Source organism: Taudactylus pleione, unplaced genomic scaffold (genome assembly GCF_031769625.1).
Source record: "Taudactylus pleione unplaced genomic scaffold, aTauple2 ptg000004l, whole genome shotgun sequence".
Classification (NCBI taxonomy): Eukaryota; Metazoa; Chordata; class Amphibia; order Anura; family Myobatrachidae; genus Taudactylus; species Taudactylus pleione.
Genome location: NW_028284407.1, coordinates 4,186,747 through 4,204,305, shown reverse-complemented (window position 1 = coordinate 4,204,305; position 17,559 = coordinate 4,186,747). Strand labels below are relative to the sequence as shown.

The following is a 17,559-nucleotide window of genomic DNA, read 5'->3' as shown; positions in this document are numbered from 1 at the left end:
GGATGCTTGTCTATTCCGTTCTGCATACGATTCAGAATGTGTGGGACGGGGCTAGATGCAAAAATAGTTTAGTACCACAGAATAAGTGGCTTACTAAAACTAGCAAATAAAGTCAGAAAACTCTAAAATCTTCCTCTAAGTACTTTAATGACTTTATAAGCCAGAAGATAAAGAAAAAAGGACTCTTGGTGGGGGCACACTAGGTATAGAGATTTGGCCGTTAAAAATTTACTTTTATTGAATACAATTATAAGAATTGAGCAACTTAGAGTGATTAAACAAATACAAAAACATACAATACACATATACATCAATCAAAGGAGATACACTCTCCACCATGGATTATAAATAAAGCTAGGTAAGGTGGTAAAAAATAGTATAGATACAGAATGCGCCTTAGGCCACAATTAAGGATACCATACCATTTAACTCCTAGACGTATATAGATAAATCCAAGGAGATATATACCTCCACTAAGGATTTAAAAGGCCAGATAATTGAATACTATAATAATGTGAATGCGTGTCTATGCCTATGGCCACAAACATACTCCATCAAGAAAAAATAAATATGTTACTAAAATCTACGTTCCAACAGAATAATCTTCTGAATGTACATTGACAAACAAGGGAACACACAATACATATATAAATAAATCCAAGGAGATCTGTCCTCCACTTTGGATTATAAGAAGCCAGGCGAGATAATCTTAATAATTGATCGTATTTGCCTATAGCCACAGTATGATGATAATTATAATAAATACACAGTTAGGGCATGCAACGATAAAACAATCACTGTTAATACTAGTATTTATCTCCTAATGGGATAAATCCTTATTAGACATAAGAAGTAATCATACATATAGTGATATGCCTGCATGCACTGAAAATTAAACCAGACAAAATGTTGTCAAATGAACATTCCTTCAGTGAGATGATTGGACAAAATTGAATACATGTCAATAACATATATAATGCATCTCACTTATAGAGATTACAAGGGATTTAACATATAATCAGCACTGAAAAGAGCCAGGATGAACCTCATTAGTGAATATACATGTGATAAGCTTCACAAATTGTTGGTATAACATGAGGGTATAGGAACAGATAAATCGCTGGTTCCTCTAACATAATGAACTATAATACTGCAAAATAGAAAACAATAATGAGGTGTAGAGGTGATGCAGCGAGTGTCTGTAGAATAAATCAGTGAGCTGTCTGGTTAGGTGGCCGTCTGCCCTGATGCGCTAGGCAGTGCAGGGGGTATGCGCCACTTACCTGATCAGCGTGCTGTCCTGGTTGATAGTTAGTGATGCTGGAAATAATACTAGTGCATGCCGCTGTGTGTGGCTGGAGAACCGGAGTCACGTGTGCGCATCACGTGACCCGGAATTGTCAATCTGACGCGCGTTTCGCCACTGGTAGGCTTGCTCACAGTTCCAACCCTGTATCCATTGGCAATGGGTCTCTCCTCTTAAACCCATTAGTAGCCAATCACAACATCTCTTTGAATGAATGCTGAACCCTATGGCCTATCACCATCGTGAATCCTTCTGTCCATTGCATTGGATCAATCTATGATGGACATACATACTACCCAATCAGAGGGCTAGAAAATCGGCAGGGTGTATTACATGATGGACATTTGTATTAGCCAATTAAAAAGGCTAAAAAACTGCAATATACAATAGCCGATTATTCCTAATAAGTAGTGGTTTCATAACATGGATTATCAAAAATGATGATGATTGGTGCCACTGTAGGAGCAAATTTAATGTGCATACATCAATAGCATGTGATATTACATATGCATAGTAAGATAAGAGGCAGATAAATGCTAGACTCCCATAGCCTATCCACATCAGAGATCCCTCTGTCCATTTCATTGGAATAGTTTATGATGGACATACATGCAAACCAATCAGAGGGCTAGGAAATCGACAAGGTATATTATATGATAAACATCTATATTAGCCAATAAAAAAATAAAACCCTCTGATAAGGGAGGAAATGTAGTAATTTGGCCTAGGGAGATGTATATTATCGAGGCAAACAGACAACTTGAATCGTCAGATTGCTATCAAAAAATGATATTCAATCCTATTGAGGATTATAAAACCCTATATCATGGTATCATTGATCAAGCATTTAGAGACCAAGTGATATCTGCACAAGAACATGCCTATCTACAAATGAAACATCCTAGGATTCCAACATACTACATGTTGCCAAAAGTACACAAAAACACTGATACTCCACCAGGGAGACCGATAGTATCTGGAAAAGGAAGTTTGACAGAGAGGGCCAGCACATTCTTGGATATACATCTACGACATCATGTAACAAGCCTGCCCTCTTATGTCCAGGATACTACTGATGTACTACGCAAAATTAATGACATTAAACTAGAGAAAGACCAATATCTTGTCACATTAGATGTTGAAGCTCTGTATACGAGCATATCCCATGATATAGGGATCAAGGCGGTACATTATTTTATGTCAATGGAAGGATTGGCAGACTTTCATGATTTTCTTTTGAAATTATTAAAGTTTGTATTATATCATAATCTCTTCACCTTCAATGATCAACTGTACCTGCAGACTAGAGGAACTGCAATGGGGGCAGCATGTGCCCCCACTTATGCAAACATTTTTCTAGGCTGGTGGGAGAAGGAATGTGTCTTCCATGAGGATAATGATGATTTTTCATCACATATCATCACATGGATAAGATACATACTGTTGATTTGGGAAGGAGATGTTCAATTACTATTTATTGTTCATTTCAACATTGAACAATAATGATCTCAACATTGTCCTTACACATGAAATCAGTCAACAGAAAATACCATTTCTAGACCTCATGATATATGTCATGATAGGCCATAGGGTTCAGCATTCATTCAATGAGATGTTGTGATTGGCTACTAATGGGTTTAAGAGGAGTGACCCATTGCCAATGGATACAGGGTTGGAACTGTGAGCAAGCCTACCAGTGGCGAAACGCGCGTCAGATTGACAATTCCGGGTCACGTGATGCGCACACGTGACTCCGGTTCTCCAGCCACACACAGCGGCATGCACTAGTATTATTTCCAGCATCACTAACTATCAACCAGGACAGCACGCTGATCAGGTAAGTGGCGCATACCCCCTGCACTGCCTAGCGCATCAGGGCAGACGGCCACCTGACCAGACAGCTCACTGATTTATTCTACAGACACTCGCTGCATCACCTCTACACCTCATTATTGTTTTCTATTTTACAGTATTATAGTTCATTATGTTAGAGGAACCAGCGATTTATCTGTTCATATACCCTCATGTTATACCAACAATTTGTGAAGCTTATCACATGTATATTCACTAATGAGGTTCATCCTGGCTCTTTTCAGTGCTGATTATATGTTAAATCCCTTGTAATCTCTATAAGTGAGATGCATTATATATGTTATTGACATGTATTCAATTTTGTCCAATCATCTCACTGAAGGAATGTTCATTTGACAACATTTTGTCTGGTTTAATTTTCAGTGCATGCGGGCATATCACTATATGTATGATTATTTCTTATGTCTAATAAGGATTTATCCCATTAGGAGATAAATACTAGTATTAACAGTGATTGTTTTATCGTTGCATGCCCTAACTGTGTATTTATTATAATTATCATACTGTGGCTATAGGCAAATACGGTCAATTATTAAGATTATCTCGCCTGGCTTCTTATAATCGAAAGTGGAGGACAGATCTCCTTGGATTTATTTATATATGTATTGTGTGTTCCCTTGTTTGTCAATGTACATTCAGAAGATTATTCTGTTGGAACGTAGATTTTAGTAACATATTTATTTTTTCTTGATGGAGTATGTTTGTGGCCATAGGCATAGACACGCATTCACATTATTATAGTATTCAATTATCTGGCCTTTTAAATCCTTAGTGGAGGTATATATCTCCTTGGATTTATCTATATACGTCTAGGAGTTAAATGGTATGGTATCCTTAATTGTGGCCTAAGGCGCATTCTGTATCTATACTATTTTTTACCACCTTACCTAGCTTTATTTATAATCCATGGTGGAGAGTGTATCTCCTTTGATTGATGTATATGTGTATTGTATGTTTTTGTATTTGTTTAATCACTCTAAGTTGCTCAATTCTTATAGAGATTTGGCCGTTAAAAATTAACTTTTATTGAATACAATTATACCTAGTGTGCCCCCACCAAGAGTCCTTTTTTCTTTATCTTCTGGCTTATATATTCACATATTGACTCTGGGGAGCACCATAGACTTTCCTAGTGACAGGTCTAGACTGTGGTCCTATGATCCATATTAGGAATATTGATACACATTAGTGTGGTATCCATAAAGTCTATCTTAGGTATACCTAAGAGATACTTACATTATAATCTTGTAGAATTTTTTTCAGTGCGGCTCCAGTACTACTCCTTGCATACTTTAATGACTTTGTCAGGGCTCCTTTGCAATGACAGCGCAATCTCATTGCCTTCAAAGGTAGGACATTGGTGTTGGGATGCTCAGTTAGCCCCTGATAGATCTGAACTAGGTGGCAGAGGCCAAGTCTGTTCCACATGCATTCCCCTAGCTTACTGCAAAGCTGGGCCAGCATGGAGAAAATGGAAGCACCTCCATAGTCCTTGCGAATTTGCAGACTTATCCCGTATCCCTAAGAACTGTAGAAGGCACCATATTTGCTGTATTGATGATCTTGCCATGTTCCTGTAGGAACTTTATCAAATGGACTGTTCTGGGTCTGGCCAAGGGCTCAGATTATCCTGTTACTAGAATGTCATCCAGATTGGAACGTACTGTGAAAGCTTGTTTTCAGAGAGCCGGCGTCCATAAGAATTACCATTACTTAGGTCAAGGCTCCTGGAGAATTGTATGACACATGATGGAATTCTCATGCAAGACACATGAACTGAAAATGGTGGCCAAGCACAAAGAATCTGAGGAACTATTGGTGTGGAGTTTAGGAATGTGGAGTTACACATCTTCTATATCTATTGATGTAACAGTCTCCTGATACTGTCACGAGAATGGGTTGTTCTCACTTCGGTGCTGATTCTGAGTTGGAAGAAAAAAAAAAAAAACCTCCTAACTTGCATAGAGATTTAGATTTGTAGTGTTCATTTTAGCACCCTGCACTTGTCACAACCCGTGCAGTTCCTCTCTCCTGCCTGAGGTGTCACTCATTGCTTTGCTTTGGTATTTCTAACACACTCTGGTCTGTATCTCAGCGGTTTGTTGCATCAGCTGAGTGTGCTAGAAGCACCAGAGCAGAGAGCGACATCCCAGGCAGGACAGAGGAACTGCACGGGTTGTGACAGGTGCAGGGTGCTAGAATGAACACTAATTTTGTAGGGACGTGTCCTAGCTCAGATCGAAATTGCAATGTAAAAATAAAGCTTCTCAGCGTTTTGTGAGCTACATTCAAAAGCAGACTGTATTTACCCTGTATGCAAAATAATACATGTATTTGCACCCCTGCAGTGCAGCATGGTTTGTCCAGGTACAAAGTTACTACTTTGCTTGTATTGCTCCTAATTCAGAATCTGCCCCCCATGTGGAAATGTACTGGGGTGTTTCTTTTTCTGCGTTTGCTCAGCTGACTAACACGTTAACACACGTTATTGCTGCCATGGAGGTGTATAGGAAATATTGAAAATGTTCTCAATTATCAAACATTCCTCATTTTGTGTATTGTTAAGTTTTGGACATTATTCAGATATGAATGATTAGCCATGGGGTGATCAGCAGATTAGATAAACACTGCCTTCATGCCTTGAGTTCCACCTGGGACATTTAAATAAGGAGGAACCTAGTTAGATAATTACTCCTACCTCATCTTCAGGACATTGTACTGATCGGGGATGGGATGTGGGTCAGAAAGATGAGAATGTAATAATTTCCCTATTGCTGTGCCATAACTGCAAAGCAATTCCCGCAGCTAATTGAATTCCCCGCCTCTTATACTCCAAATATTTAATGTGTATTATGCAGCTCAGTAATGCACACCCTTTACTATATGTTGGGGGCTTTACTTCACTTGCATTCAGACTGTGTTGTCTTTTTTTCTTTCTGATGATTAGGATAGTGCAAAACCATGGGTTATATTTACTAAACTGCGGGTTGTTAGAAGTGGAGATGTTGCCCATAGCAACATAGATTCTACTTAACATTTATCTAGCACCTTCTAGAAGGTAATAGCTAGAATCTGATTGGTTGCTACCGTCAACATCTCCACGTCTAAAAACACGCACTTTAGTAAATATAGCTCATAGAGAGGACTGATAAATCAACTCTTCAGACTTGGGTTCCCAGATATAGCGATCATTGATCACTAACAGGGCTGTGTTCACTACACAGTGTTTTGGTTGGTCTATGTGTTCTTGAGGACTTTTTTTGTTACTGTTTCCCCCCCCCCCCCCCCCAATCTCCCTTAATCTATAGCTGTGCAGCATGTGGTGGCTCTTTATAATCAAACTAGTACTGTCATTACAGTGTTCTACAGCGGGACTGACATTGTCTTTCAATACTTTATTTCATAGGCTTTACCTACAGCTACAAATTACCCTACGTTTTCATGGCTGTGCTTGTAGTAGAAATTGCATTATTAAAAAAAAATTAAATTCCTTCCACTGCTAGTATATGATAGATGATAAATGAAAATATTGCAAATGCAGATTATAATTGCACTGGCAGAAGTTAATTCCTGAAGTTTGGGATACCCAGGACCTCATTCTGTTGTAGTGTGGAAAATAGTATTTTTATCTGTTCTCGTACTAATATTGTATTGTAAATTACATTACGTTACAGACACAAATGAGGGTGAAAAGTAATTAAAGGTGAATTAATAGCAACGTTGCTACACTAATGTCTGTTTTTCTGTTGGTAGAGGTCAAAGTGTAACTGTGCTGTAATTTTAATCCCTTAGTGTTCTCAGACTTCAAAGGCTTCCTCCAGAATTCAGTGGTCCTGTGCTACAAAGAGAAGCACTCATAAGACTAGGCTATACCCTGCTGTGCATTGCTTTAACGTTATACTGGAGTATGAGCGCTTCCTAGGAAATCCACAGGGCTTTCTACCTATTGATCAAAGGGAAAGGCAAAGCCTAATCACAGCCTTACATGTGCTGCTATTTTTTTTGCATACTTAGAGCTGTCAGCCCTTTAGGACATAGGTAGTTCCATAAGGTGCGTACACACACAATGATGTAAGTAATGAACGATTTTCGTTCAGTTTTTCTCTTGAAAAAGTGAACGAAAATCGTTTTACAAAGTAGTTGGTTTTACTTTACTTAATAAACGATTTTGTGTGTTGAAGGAAAAATGTTGCAACTTCTATTGAAAATCGTTCAGTTGGCCAGTCTGACTGAACTACAAACTACAATCGACTAATGTGAACGCGCATGAACGATAATCGTTCATAGTTTATTTTACACTGAACGATTGTTCAAACGATAATGACGTTATAGTTAAATCGTTAAAAAAATCGTTGTGTGTACGCACCTATAGATATTACATCTTCATCAACCTCTGTTGTACAATAGCTGCTTGTGGCCATGTCTGTTAATATAACATGTGTGGCCTGTTGCAAGTAATATATTTTTAGCAAAGGGAGAGATACAATTACCACTCGGGTTGTCTTTTCCCGGGTAAATCTTCCAAAGCTAGAGACCTGCGAGCAGCCCCGGGGTAACTGCTATTGCTGACTTCTACTCACACCCTCCTGAGGTCTGAGCCGAAATCGGCATTTACTGCTGTCTAAACACTTTCCTTGCCATTTTACTTTGGATTTCACTTAGTCGGAAGTCCTAACACCGTACCATTATGCGCGTACACACCTGCACAATCTATCAATCGAATGAAAAGTAAACTGCACATAAAACCAGATCTTTCAATACGACCAGTTCTCTTCCGACAAAACAGGATGGAAGCTGTGTACACACTCTTGAGATCGTATGAACGCTTTGAGAATCAAAAAAAGAGCCCTGACAATTGTATAGGTGTGTACCCAGTATTAGGGCTGCTCACTGGTCTTTAATTAAATCGCATCGGGCACTTTACCCACATTAAAAGATCACTTGACACAACCTGCTAATAATTCAATCTGCCCCTAAGTGGTGGTAATGCAGAACGCTCTCTTCCAGGATTTTGTGCACACTTCCAGGCCAGCTTCTTATTGCAACTCTCTCCTACCCTATATAGGGGGGCAGCAAAGCAGGCCGCACAAATTGCTCTTAATTATATTTCTAGCCCCCTTCCCACACCATTAAAAGACATTCTGGTTTTATCATACTCTGCAGCTCCATAGTCTTACTGCATACTAAAGACGCTGTGTAGCAAAGCAGAACACTATAATCCTACTATTTTATTATTATTATCATCCCTTATATTTATGGTGCCAGAAGGGGTCCGCAGCGCCTTACACAGTACAGAAACCGTATGAAGAAAACAGTGACTTACAGTACAGAACATGGACAAGGTCTATAAACATTACTGCATCAGCTGTCATAGTACCCAAATGCGCAGAGGGGTGGCCGGTCCCAAAGGTTTGGTGCGGATGTTGGTAGTGGGAAGGTGGTGATGGTATAATTGAGGGAAGAGGGCCCTGCTCGTGAGAGCTGACAACATATCTGCAAGCTACAAAGGGGGAGAATGTCAGTGTTACATACCTGTTACATGTACCGAGAGTGATACAAGGGAGTACTTCATCCTGTACAGCTTAACTCAAAGTAACAGGTTATGGTCCCAATAAAAGAGAAATCTGAGGGAGTATTACTGAGACATTCTGCAGCCATGATACCATTTTACTCTGACATTCTGCAAATGTTATAAACCGTTACATAAATAAGGGGTAATGGCTAAAAACATATAGATAATAAGGATGGAACATAACTCAGCGGTTGGAAAACACTGATATTGGTAGTTTTGAAATTTTCTATATATTTTTTTTATATTTTGTGATAAATATATGGGATTTGACTAGGGCTATATTTTATTTTAACATACTTAACTGCTTTGTTGTTTTCTGCATTCGTTTGACCAAACTCCTCAAAGACCCTAATAGCAATGTGTAGACATCTTTACTTAAATACATTGCAAAGTTGAACCAGCTTTGCCCATAATATTACTGTAATCGGTTATACTTCCCCCTTTATAGAGAGAGGTTTGGGATGTGACTTCAGAAAAACAGCATAACTCTGCCTTATGTAGCTGGCCGAATGCTCACAGGTCTTTGTGACAAAGCCCATCCATAGAAATCTGCAGCGGGTCTATGGCTTCTGGTCGGTCATGGATGGAGGGCGCTGTTGATCCGTTATATATAGCCTCTGTATATTTTATATCCTAATGTTTTTTATCATACTCTGCTGTCCTAAACTGAAATCTTAGAATTACCAAATAAGCTCAACTAGATAGAACTCCAGGATCAGGGCCAAGAATGTACTAGATCATGAAGAAATGAGTGTTCCGTTGGCCAAACTGTTTCGTGTTCTGGAGCTCATCCAGTTAGCTATACCCAGCAGACCACCAGCAGCAAAGCTCTAAAAAGAGTCACTAAGCAGTTCTCTTGTTTGCAGGCATTAGACGATGATGTCACCACGACCGGGAAACAGAATCAGTGGCATAGCCGACCTGTGTCTGACTGGACCGCTCAGCAAGTGTGTCACTGGTTAATGGGAATGAACATGGAGCAATATATTACTGATTTCACTGCCAAAAACATTGACGGGCAGCAGTTAATGCTGCTGGACAGTGATAGATTGAAGGTAAGCTTCAGTATATTTTCTATCTTGCATAATAGTCCCAGAAAAGCTGGCCAGCCTGGTTTCTGATTTCACAAATAATCTTACTCTACAGCTCCATTTTGCGGACGGATCTTGCGATTTCTGGCACTGCTCAAGTGTCGGTGCCGCACACATACCACCCATAAACCACTATGACGATGCCGAGGTTCATGCATCTCAGCCGCTTACCCACTTGCTGCAGCTGAATGGGCATAAACTGGGTGGCGGATGGTCATTCATACTTAGGAAGTGTCCTGTGTACTATTCAGGGGTGAGCGTACAGAGAGATCCATTTACTCAGACACCAGGTACAGGGCTGTTGCAAATGCACACTCATAGTGATAACGCAACTTGTACGAGCGGATGGAGATGAGTGCTGCTGACGCCAGCTCTGTATACAGACGAAAGATCAGCATTCCTTTCCTCGCACACAATGCAGCCAGCTAGCCTGCAGCTCTGAATCCGGTCCAGTATGTGCAAAATACAGACTGCGCTGTTCTCTGACTCAGGACTGCGGGATATAAGCTCACAGGGGCCGCACACTCAGTTTATGTTTGACTGGCGAGCTGGCTGTTAACACTAAGGAGCAGGATAAGTGCTGTAAGGTGGGACAAAGAGCCTAATTCGGAGAAGGACGATAATAGTCGCTTCAAATCTGTACAAGTTCCAAAGCTTCCCCGAGCAGAAGGACGCCCACTGCTGCCTTCTCGTATGCGTACGACGCCGCTTACCTGCGTAATATGTGACATCGATGCACATTGAGCGGCCATCTTGCCCTTTGCGGCAGCTCTGACCAGCTGCAGACTCTGCAGCTCTCCTGACACGCAGAGGGTTTCTCATGCTACGTAGGAGATCGCAAGGGATAATTTATGCACGCCCATGTAACGGCGGTTAAGCGGTCAGAATTGTCTGCGTTTTTCGGACCAGCCCCTCCTGTAGGAGGACAACCTGTCGCCTACTTTGCGATGGATTCCTCTGTGCGTCCGTAATCGCAATGTGAACGCTGCGCACACGCATGGAGACTTATGCGCAGTGTCAAACAATCGCTCGATAGGCGTCCGTAATCGCCATTGCGTCCATCTCTGAATCAGGCCCAAAGTACTCAACAAGTTTGTGATGGGTGATTAAACTCATTTTACATCGGTGGTCATATCTGCTGGATAAGACAGTTGTAGTCCTATCGTTTAGGCCGCAGGGGTGGGCAATAACCGGTCCTCCAGCTGTTGAACTACAAATCCCAGCATGCCTTGCAACAGTTTTAGCATGGCCAAATAGAATAACTGTGGTAAGGCATGCTGGGGTGTATAGTTCTACCACAGCTGGGGGGCCGCTTATTGCCCACCACTAATTTAGGGGATTCTTTTTTTTTTAAAGGTTGTCATGGTATCCATTTTAGCATGGCCCCCCCCTCTGTACAAAATGCAGATCAGACCAAGAAGCAGAGATGAGATGATCTGGCTTTCCTGTAAAGTGAAATTAGTAGTGTGTGTGGGTTTTAAAAATGTTATCTTAAAAGGTTCACTTAATTTGGTGTATATTATAATGCATTTTTAATTCCACGACCAGTTTTTTTTTTTTTTTTTTAACACAAGTCAAATAGTGCCACCTGCTGGTAATATTAACACTGTACTAATCTATGATGATGCAAATCCCATAGTAGAGATTAGAGGCAAGAAACATTTGACCACTTTTCCTCATCCCATGTTTGGATGAGCGTTTGGAACACAGAATTCCCCCACCAGGGCCTCTCTCTTATGGAGGGTACACACGGTCAGACTTGGAGACCATCAGATAACGATCGTTATCTGATCGTCCTGCATGTGTTGGATGTTTGATATTGAACATCCAACACATGCATCAACCCCCCAACTGTTATAACGACCCTGCGATCAACGATCTCTGGTCCCTATAGTAAACAGGCTAACCTGGTCGATATCGACCAGGTTGGCATGCATGCACGGGCGATTATCGATATCGACCATCCGCGCCCCGCGTATCGACCATAGTTTAGTCGTTAGAGGGGTTGGAAAAAAGAACGATAAAATTGATCAAACGATATAGTTATCGTTTATATTGTTCTTTTGGGTTGGACCATGTGTATGCACCATTAGTGGTTCTGTGTCATGACGCAGCCAGTACCAAACGCATTATAAACAGTTCAGTCTCCCTCTCTCTCTCTCTCTCCTCGCCTTGCAGAGGTGACCTTACACTTTTGGCCATTAATTTGCTGGTTTGTCTACACTACTAGCAACACTGTTAATCACAGGCCAAATGCTGATTACTTTTGAAGCTCAACAAGGACCCCACAGGAGAGAATTGTATTCTGACTATCAAATGCTACTCCTGATGGGGCTGGGGGTGATTTTAACACCATTGATGTGTAACTTGGCTACTCCCATGGAGCTTGTGTATGTATATATCTAAAATAAATATATGGTAAAGGCGCCAACCCAATAGATGTCCACTCTATACAACAAGACTGTTATAAATGTGTGTGGCAACCGCACTCCCTTTAAATATCAGGTGTCAGCTAGACTAACTGTAAGTAGGACATTGGGTTAATTGCCCATAGGCTAAATTATGTTTAATATATAGTCAATCCAAGCGACTGGTGTGTTGAAAAAACAAACCATAGGTAATCTATATCAACTTGTTTAGTGAAATAAAGTGCCAAAATGTGCACTATATATACTTGCTATATTAATCAATAAATATATAGTGAAGTAAAGTACATAAAATAATTAGTTCTAGCTTCCAGAAATAGCTTTAAAACAATTTATTCACATATATAAAAAAGGGCCAAACATAGGGGGGATTCAATGCGATGTTGAATAGCCGCGTGAGGGAGCTCCCGCAGCTATTCAATACACTGCGCTGTGTGGTCGGAGAATTCCGGTTATCGCGCCTTAACAAGGGTGTTAAGGTGCGTTAACCGGCATTCTCTGAACAAAGTGCCAGCCGCGCCGCTGTTAACGCCGCGCTGAGCGGAAAAACAGCTGTGCGCCCGGCACTTTGGTCGGATTTCTCCTCGCATCCCCAGGGGGGGTGCGAGAAGAAATCCTTAGCGCGCCCAAACAGGGCGATGAATTGAATAATCCGCAGATTAATTGTAGCAGCAGCTAGTTAATCTACAATTGTGCAAAAAGTGCTATGTGCAGTGCAAAATATCTAAACAATCCTTTTATTGTTTCATACAGCTTTCAGGTAATGTACTTAATAAATACCATAAAAAGCTTACACAGAACTATAGGTCACTCATAAAAATACACAGAGGAAAATAAATTACATATTTAAAAGTTACAAGCATTTTTTTTTAAATAATTCTTATCTGATAGAACAGTTCAAAGTTCATAAGGCAGGAGGAGGAAGCAGCCTCCTGCCTTATTACTTTTAAATGTAATTTCTTTTTCTCTGTGTATTTTTATGAGTGAGCTTTAGTTCTGTGTAAGCTTTTTATGGTATTTATTAAGTACATTAATTATCTGAAAGCTGTATGAAACAACAAAAGGATTGTTTATATATTTTGCACAGCACATAGCACTTTTCAGCACTGTTTGCACAATTGTAGAGTAACTCGTTGCTGCTATAATCTGTGCGGATTTATTGATTTTATGTTTGGCCCTTCTTTTTTTTATACATGTGAATAAATTGTTTTAAAGCTATTTCTGGAAGCTAAAACTATTTTATGTACTTTATTTCACTATATATTGATTTAGTGTGCGCATATATATATATATAATTTTTTTTTTTTTTCTATATCTATCCCATTTTTGCACTTTATTTCACTAAACAAGTTGATATAGATTACCTATGGTTTGTTTTTTCAACACACCAGTTGCTTGTATTGACTATATGTAAATGTATGTATATATCTCTATGTATTATATATTTTTCTTCATTTTAAGGCACTTGGCGTTGCGAGCCAGACAGACCGAGCCACCATCAAGAAGAAAATTAAAGAAATCAAAAGAGCACAAGAGAAACTGGAAAAGCAAAAGGAAAAATGTTCCAAAAAGGAAATACAAAAGAAAAGTGGCAAAGTGGTGGCAACCGTGGAATCGAGCTGCTAAAAACATCCCACCAGGATCCTTCTCAGACCAAGTGTTGTATATGTATATAGGTGTACAATTACAAATGAGTGACAGATCTTTAACATATATAGAACATTTCTTAACTACTTCTAGCGTCGGCTACTGAAACTAACGCTGCCAAAGGAGCATAATTTTATTTAGTATTTTTATTAAAACCAGTTACTATATTTGCATATTTTAAACAAACCCCCCATGCCCCCCAAACAGCCACTTAATATAGCATGGATGGCGTCTGAACCCTCCACACGCCAGAGACGAGGAGGTTTCCTGTCGCTCTCCAGGGCAAGATGTGCTGATGTCTGTGTAACAACACTGGTTTGCTTGTAGTATGTCTGTAGTGAGTGTCCTGTGTGATTGTCACCCCAATACCACTGTCAGTCAGATTGCTTTCTAATCCAATCTGTGGCTGCTAACTGTAAGTCAGTGACATGTACTTTACTGAGAGATAAGTAATCCACCGTGACCTGTTCTGATGGGGACTGTGAATGGTTTGTGCAGCTTTGTGAACGAACAGTAGAACTAATCCAGTATGACAACCGGTAACGAAATAACTAACTCTGTGTGTGATTTCAATATAGTTGCCTGTATTCAGATGGGGCTAAGAGTCTATGTACAGCATCCCCTTCATGTTCTAATGCACTTCTTCATACAGAGGATTTGCTTGTACATTTTCCTGTGAAGAATTAAATATCCATTATACAAGGACAAAAATTCCAGTGCAGTTAACACGTGGCAACTATATATTTTTCTCTTTTTTTTTTATTTTTTCCCTGTGCAAAAATATACTTAATCACTTCTATGTAAAATGATGGCTGGGATGATGGTACTATTGACGGGGCGATGAGAATCTATCCACATCTGTGGTACGCTGTATTAATGGGCTTTTTCAATTGTGGTAGAAGCAGTTTATGGAAAAAAGTCTTATACTTTGTTGTTTTGTTTGTCCCCCCTCCCTTAATATTGCTGGTACTCTACTGCCTTAGGGTGCTAATAGACCAGCAGGCAGCTGTGGCTGGGAGACTGCTCTCCTTATATAATGGGACCACAGATCCGATTGGCTGGTGTGTATTCGCACTCAGACCGGAAATCGCAGCGTAGAGAGACGCTGATCCAATGTCACCCGTGCTCCATGCGATATGTCAACCACTTCAGCTGAATAGTGTGGCTTTTTACCCACTATTCCGCTTTATAGACTAATGCTGATATACTGGTTGTAGTATGATGAATGAGACCGATGAGGCTGCGTGATGAGTGTTTTATAAGTCTGCTTTTGCATCCTTCTATATGAATTTAAATGTAGGAAAGGCCGTAAAATGCCATTTGTTATACTTTCAGGTTTTAGAGACAGTATCAAAAGGACAGGTTTCATATAAATGTATATGCCTTGATACTAGAAGCCACGTCTAATCATTTTCCCATATATCCTGAGAACCTGTTCAGTGGATATTGAAGCAACTATACATTCCCGCGATCTGACCCATTTCCTTCTGCCTGTCAATTGCTTCATTGTAGGTGATACTGTCCCTTTAGGTAGAAGATATCTTTGTAGAAGCCAAATGAACTCTATTTTTTCACAGTCAGAATGAAATGTTTATACTGAAGCAGAATGTTACAGTACTATTACTTCTGTGCTTTATGAAATGTCATTTGTCAATTGTGGACCAATTCATGCTCTGGTTTTTTTTCCACTAAATGTAGATCTTTAAACAAAATCATGAAAACTTAGGAACATTTTGTAAATAAAAAAAAATAAAAAGTTTTATATAATAAAACTGACCTTTTTCTGACCTTGTATGGGTTTCATTTTACTAAACTGGTTATGAGATGGACACGTCCAGATGTAATGTGCCATAGATGAGTAAGTTCTTGCGCCAAGTCTGCACGTACCTTTTGTTCCCGCAGAGCTTTACAACATTTCACATGTGACGCAGGTAAAATTATTGTATACAGAATTTTTCGAAATGTTCACTTCAGTCGAAAGGTTCCCAAACGCGGTCCTCAAGGCTCACCAACAGTTCAGGTTTTGGAGAGATCCATGCTTGCGCACAGGTGGTTAAATCAAATTGACTGAGGTACTAATTAGGTCACCTACTGGTCAACCATGGATATCTCGAAAACCTGAACTGTTGGGGAGCCTTGAGGACCGCATTTGGGAACCTCTGCTTTAGTTTAATAATGTAGAGAGAGAGAATAAAGATTCTTGATGTCTTATATACAGTCAGGTGCATAAATATTGGGACATTGCCAGAATTTTCATATTTTGGCCTCTATTCACCACCACAATGGCTTTGAAATTAAACAAACAAGATGTGCTTTAACTGCAGACTTTCAGATTTAATTTGAGGGTAATTACATCCAAATCAGGTGAACGGTGTAGGAATTACAATGGTTTATATATGTGCCCCCCACTTTTTAAGGGGCCAAAAGTAATGGGACTATCAACTCAAAAGCTATTTCATGGACAGGTGTGGGCTATTCCCTCGTTATTTCATTATCAATTAAGCAGGTAGAAAGTCTGGAGTTGATTCTAGGTGTGACATTTGCATTTGGAATCAGTTGCTGTCGACTCTCAATATGAGATCCAAAGAGCTGTCACTAACAGTGAAGCAAGCCATCATTAGGCTGAAAAATCAAAACAAACCCATTAGAGAGATAGCAAAAACATTAGGTGTGGCAAAATCAACTGTTTTGAACATTCTTAGAAAGAACGCACCGGAGAGCTCAGCAACTCCAAAAGACCCGGAAGACCACGGAAAACAAATGTGGTGGATGACAGAAGAATTATTTCCCTGGTGAAGAAAAACCCCTTCACAACAGTTGGCCAAATCAAGAACACTCTCCAGGAGGTAGATGTATATGTGTCAAAGTCAACAATCAAGAGAAGACTTCACAAGAGTGAATATAGAGGGTGCACCACAAGATGTAAACCATTGGTGAGCCACAAAAACAGGAAGACCAGATTAGAATTTGCCAAACAACATCTAAAAAAGCCATTACAGTTCTGGAACAACATCCTATTGACAGATGAGACAAAGATCAACTTGTACCAGAATGATGGGAAGAGAAGGAAAGGAACTGCTCATGATCCAAAACATACCACCTCATCAGTGAAGCATGGTGGTGGTAGTGTCATGACGTGGGCATGTATGGCTGCCAATGGAACTGGTCCCCTTGTATTTATTGATGATGTGACTGCTGACAAAAGCAGCAGAATGAATTCTGAAGTGTTTCGGGCAATTTTATATGCTCATATTCAGTCATAAGGGTTTAAAGGAAGGAAAGTAAATACAACTTGTTTCACTTTAGGTTGTTTTAAAGTTTTTCCACCTGAAAAGGATTCTATTTTTTTGGAGTTTTTTTTTGCTAATTCTAAATATATATATTATATATCATATTATGTGTTTGCACTCCTCATTGTTGCTGCTACTAAGAGTGTGCTGCTGGTCTCATTTGCACTACTATATATATATATATATATATATATATATATATATATATATATAATTATTATTTTTTTTAAATTAAGTTAACCAGTATTTGCATGTTAGTTTATTTTTTGTTAAATTGACTATGGTGACATCACTTGAACAGAACAGATGACACACACACACTGTAAACATAGAACCAAAGACAGACAGCGAGGTG

General features: G+C 39.7%; 1 protein-coding gene across 4 annotated transcripts in view; it reads left to right on the top strand.

The window, feature by feature from the left end:
• Positions 1–15,701, top strand: part of LOC148543358 (neurabin-1-like) — a 111,956-nt gene extending 96,255 nt beyond the window's left edge. For all 4 annotated transcript variants that reach the window (XM_088471454.1, XM_088471599.1, XM_088471536.1 and 1 more), the window contains 2 exons: positions 9,617–9,805; positions 13,729–15,701. In XM_088471454.1, coding sequence (XP_088327580.1) covers positions 9,617–9,805; positions 13,729–13,893 — 354 coding nt within the window. In that variant the 3' untranslated portion in view covers positions 13,894–15,701. The remainder of the gene's footprint in view (positions 1–9,616; positions 9,806–13,728) is intronic.
• Positions 15,702–17,559: the final 1,858 nt, after the last annotated feature.